Source organism: Pogonomyrmex barbatus, unplaced genomic scaffold (assembly GCF_055798465.1).
Source record: "Pogonomyrmex barbatus isolate J1 unplaced genomic scaffold, ASM5579846v1 scaffold6, whole genome shotgun sequence".
In the NCBI taxonomy this organism is placed as follows: domain Eukaryota; kingdom Metazoa; phylum Arthropoda; class Insecta; order Hymenoptera; family Formicidae; genus Pogonomyrmex; species Pogonomyrmex barbatus.
In genome coordinates this window covers 405,570-410,987 of record NW_028297160.1, presented here as the reverse complement: position 1 = coordinate 410,987, position 5,418 = coordinate 405,570, and the positions used below count along the sequence as shown (strand labels likewise).

Genomic DNA, 5,418 nt, shown 5'->3' with positions numbered 1-5,418 from the left:
TATTAGAAATAAACTCGCTGACCAGTATATGGGTCCGTTCGAAATTATACAATTGTTAGAAAATAATAACGTAAAAATTTTGATCAAACATGGCAAAACCAAGATAGTACACATAGACAAATTAAAGAGGGCAGGGAATCGGAGCCCCCACCTCGCTGAACCCCCACCAGGCATCGAAGAAGACACTACCGAAGATGAGCCTGAAGGGATCAGAACACATCCAACCACCACAGCCAAAACATGGCCCTACACCTAGTAGCAATCCTCATTTTACCTACCCTCACGATCGCACTGACCGGATACAATTGTGGAGGGAATGGACTGAACATAACTACGTTGTCGCTCCTTGACATAGGGAAATGCGACTTAGAACATATTGAACCCATTAAAACGGACATATTCATTCAATTACTCCAAACCTCAGAATTCGAAACACTCAATGTCTACCAGTGCAAACTCGAAATAGATCGAAATATTTACCATTGTGGGATGCATTCCCACGTATCGGTCGTAACTGAAGGAAAAAAGGAATATGTCAAGGAAATGGGAGCATATAATTGCAAAAAGCTCCACGAAACAGGAACAGCGACGTTGGGCAACGCCGTTGTCGATCGCCTCATCGTTAACTCAACCAACTATCGTAGTGTTACGCTAGCTGGAATCGCTTACAGCGACGGACGATGCGCCGGAGCACAATACACAGACGGGTATGGCACATGGGAGGACATAGTAATCCAAGCCACCGTCAGAATTACTCTGAGAACCTTCACAACTCCATTAAAAAGAACAGCAGACAAAATTACGCTGAACTCAGGAACACAATGCACAGCATCCCAAGGAGGATGCAATGACTACGACGGTACCGAAACTTATTGGACCGTCCCACCATACGACAGTTGCCATTTCAATAGATACGATGTCCTGTATGAAGGAACAGCGGTAAAGTTGTCTCCACGAGATAACCAAACAGCACCTGAAATATATACCGTAACCACAGACGACACTACGTTTGCATTAGCTCGAACCACAGAAGTTAATGTATGCGGATATAAGCTCTACCATACAGAGCACCCCAAATTATTAATATTCGAAACTCAAAGAGGAAGAACTTTCCAATCTAAAACCCGCATATCTGTGGACAACCTCGACATCTTCACATATGTAAATTCAAAGTTTGTATATGTAGAAAAACATGTTAAAACCCAACTAACGAGGTTATATAGAGACATCATGGAACAGAAATGTGCTATGGAGCAACAAATATTACAAAACGCTCTATCATTATCCAGCATAGCGCCAGATGAAATGGCATTTCGGATTATGAAGTCCGCGGGATACACGGCAGTTACAGCCGGTGAAATAATCTACATTATCAAATGTGTCCCAGTGCAGTGTCGAATACGACGCATGGAAGAATGCTATAACAAGCTACCAGTAACGTACAAAAATAATTCATATTTTCTCCTACCTCGATCCCGAATACTTACAAAAACCGGGACGATCAAGGATTGTAACGAGCTCCTACCAAACCTATTCAAAATAGACGAAATATGGTACAGAGCAACTACTAACATGGTGGAATCATTGCCGCCACCAGTAATACAACCATTGACCAAACCCGCATGGAAATATGTGAGCCCAGATACACTGGCCACTAGTGGAATATATACAACGGAAGACCTTGATAGACTACGGAACCATATTATGTTCCCCGTGGAAAAACCTTCCATGCTAAACACAATAGCTAGAGGAGCCATGGGACAAGACGTTCCTCGTGGAAGCATATCCATGATCAACCTTCTCGACGAAGAAGCTCTCGATCACATTGCGGAAAGCGCAGGCAAACGCCTCTGGGATGGATTCATCACTTTTGGCTCCGCCAGCGCCGGAGTATTAGCACTATTTATTATCGGGAGACTGATAAAACTAGTAATAGATACTCTAATCCATGGGTAGGCGATCCATTCGATCTATGGATGGAGCCTCTATCTGCTAGGTGCATTATGGTCATCAGTGACCAGCCTGATATTATTCTTGGGAAAATCCCGAAAGAACAAGGACGATGGTGGTAAAGAAAGAACATTCATTGCGGAATACCATCCAGCAGCACCAGTAGAAGACTCTACTAACAACGCTCAGCCAGGAACGAGCGAGCAAATAAACGAACAACGAACGGACAACGACGAACTATCTTACGTAGAATTAAGGAAAATACTGTTACAAAAATAAGAAAACTGTAATGTCAGTATAAGTAGCTATAATATGAAAAATGTGAGTCCATCGACGCACATTTTTAAATAAGGGGCGGGGTGTCACGTCAAGCGCGTAGACATACCTTTTTCAAAACATATTTTTCTTCATTATATTCCTCAACAGTCTATTCAATTCTAATTATAACGTTCAATTCCATTATTTCAGTGTTATATATATATGAATATATAAAAAATAAAAGACGTGATGCGTCCCTGGGTAAAGAACACCACGGGAGCCGCTGGTGCTCCCCCACATGACCACCGGGGCCCTACCATCAGCGCCTCCCACGCAAGCGCCGCCGCTCCCACCAGAGCGCCGCCGCACTTCGAGCCGCCAAAAACGAAGGAGTCCAGTGCAGAGGCTCCTTCGAGTAGTTCACATCGAGTCTCCAGCCAGGAAGGTTCCTGGCTCGTGAACACATCCTCTCCTAGGATCGGATGCGAGTACTCTAAGTTTAATCCTCGGCACGTTAGCGTGTTAAACCGAGAGTTTTCTTTATTTCAATTCTAATTGTAAGAATTACTATTCAATTCTACTTATAAGACTAGTGCGGTTAAGTCACTAATATTATAAAGTTCATTATACTACTCACTCTTAATTTCAAATATACGAAGTGAAAATTGAACCGCGAGTGATCATTAGCGAATCCCACCTATCCTATCCTAGCGGAACGAATGAAACGATCGAGTTCGCGAGGATAAAGAGATCTTTTAAGCATATCGAATAAATTAAAAATTCCGAATGAAAACACACTAGTTCGTTGTATCGATCCTCTGGATTGACGCTGTTACGTGTTTGACACGCCGGCGCCTCGACGAGGAACTATAAAAACGATCTATTTATTCTAAATTCCAAATTCAAGTATATTTTCGTTATCAAGGTTTCGTGTACTCGTGCATGCACCAAACGTGCGGCGCTCCTGAGAGTCGCCCGCGAGGCACGACACCTTGTCGGAATCGTGGACAGTGCGTAAAATAAACGCAAATTAATACGGAATATTGTGTTCTCATGAAGCATTGAGTTGCGGCGCTCATTGCAGAGTCGCCCGTGAGACATAATAAACCGTAGATAACGCTATCACTTGCGTCACCAAGCGCATCTCTCTGTGCAAGAGCACAGCTTAGAGTCACGAAATAAAATTCATAATGAATTATTGCAGTAAGATCTCTTTGCGATGCCACCGAAACGTCGCCACCGTTCAGGCCGAAAACAATCACTGAAAAAACTTTTTAATAAATTGAACTATCAACTTCCGCGACATTTGCGAAATCTACTGGGTGTCGAGCCAGCCTACGACAAAAACTACGAACAATTATTCTCCGGAAGCTTTTGGTCACCGAAGCCGCCTCCAACGTGGAAGCTGACCCCCATCACCTTCCGTACCCCGAGATTGCCGCCGCTACTGATGCTCGCCACGGATCCACGGAAGAAGAGATATATGGAAATTAGGAGTAAAATCCTCTACAACTATTATTAAAGGTAGGACAGATTTTTATTGCTGCACGTACTCGAATTTAGAGAACCGCCAATGTGCAGGGGACAATTCGAGAGACCGCGAAAAACGAAAACTTCCCCTGCTGCAATATATACGCGTCGCATAAGTCTTTGCCATTGCATTACTGAATTCTGTTATGGGTTGTTCGGTATCGCCAGTGATTACAATGACGCGGGACTTTTGTGCCATCAGTGCAAGCTAGACTGTGAACGAATTCACCCCGAACAACAATTTCGATTGGTATTAAGACATTTTATTCATATCGGAAATAGTCCGGTGTCGCGAAAGTGCGAGCACTGCCCGACCGAGTTGTCCATTTGTCGTGAAATAAATAATTGTGACGCATGCATCGACGCCTTCGTTGCTTTTCTAAACCATTTACGAGAAGGAAATCAAACATTCGAGTCGTTGCCGGACCCGACTATCATAGACGTTGACAACAGTATCGGGACGCACGAAATTATTTTCTCAAGAAGACTTAGTTTCTTCCTACATAATTTACATAGGCGAAATACCCAACGAGACAATTAAGGTCTCTCAATCAAACAGAATCTTTGCCACTCGAGATTCCGTCATCTAAATTTAAATCACTACAAACTTTTAATCTAGAACCTTTGCCGCTCGAGGTTCCTTACCATTACCAAAATAAAGTTTTTGGAATTTCCCCCATACAGCCCGGTGCGAATACGATTCGATAAAATCAAGTCAAATTTCGCTCGGACAAAACGACGTTGCGTCATTCGTGACGTAACATAATCCTAACGCGTGGCCGATCTCGTGCGTCAATGTATGCAGTAGATGAATCGTATCGTTAGGATTAGTGGTCAGCTTGATGTGCCACTTCTCCGCATTATCCACGTGCACCTCCGATACTTCGGACGATGGTAAAAAAGCATGAGTTAGCATGCTAGTTTCCTGGTCTGTCCAGCAATGACGGACATATTCGATTACCTCGATGTCAAGGATCTACGAACGTGTGAAAACCCTTCCGAAACGATAACATGATATCAGGATTCATCGAATTGCGCTCGAATTTCAGCGACGAATTCGCCGTCCACATCTTAAACGCGACCTCGGTGACTCGTAGAAAGTCTCGCGTTCTCGCTCGCCAGGTGAAAGTTCCAAGCGAGGCGCGTCTTCCTCGCCCATTTCCTTGCCCAAGTCAAAACTCGATATATCTTTGACGCCACATCACGGTTTACGCATCTTCCAATGCCTTGTTAAGAACCCCCGCCCCCCCCCCCATTACCAGGTACACGGTAATACTCCTGGAAAAGCACGATCGCATGTCTCAGAGCCAACGTCGCGTTGTCGGATATCGTCTGCACGTTATCGCTATCTAGATATTCGTAGGTTGCAAAAACCGAATCGCCTCCTCGTTATCGGTGGCGGAGTCACTATCGGCAGTGGAGTCGCGAATCGCCGCAATAACGCTATCGCATACGCGACTATGGCGATCCCGCGGGCGTCATCGCGCGAGGCGGAAGTCAAACTGCGCGTCGCCGACCGAAATACGCGCGAGTTGCTCGATCGATGTCGCTATCGGTCGCGAGGCCGACGCGATGAATCGCTCTGACCTTTCATTGATCGCTTAGATCGCGCTTAGTTCTACGCGAAATCTTATTTTTTTATTCTTGTTCGATCGCGCGCTTCTATCTCTAACGATTCGC

The 5,418-nt window shown here is 44.6% G+C and overlaps 1 protein-coding gene across 1 annotated transcript; it reads left to right on the top strand.

The window, feature by feature from the left end:
• Positions 1–234: 234 nt before the first annotated feature.
• On the top strand, positions 235–2,459 carry LOC148935041 (uncharacterized). Its single transcript, XM_089082575.1, has one exon. The coding sequence runs from the start codon at positions 241–243 to the stop codon at positions 1,954–1,956; it is 1,716 nt and encodes a 571-aa protein (XP_088938701.1). The 5' UTR covers positions 235–240; the 3' UTR covers positions 1,957–2,459.
• Positions 2,460–5,418: the final 2,959 nt, after the last annotated feature.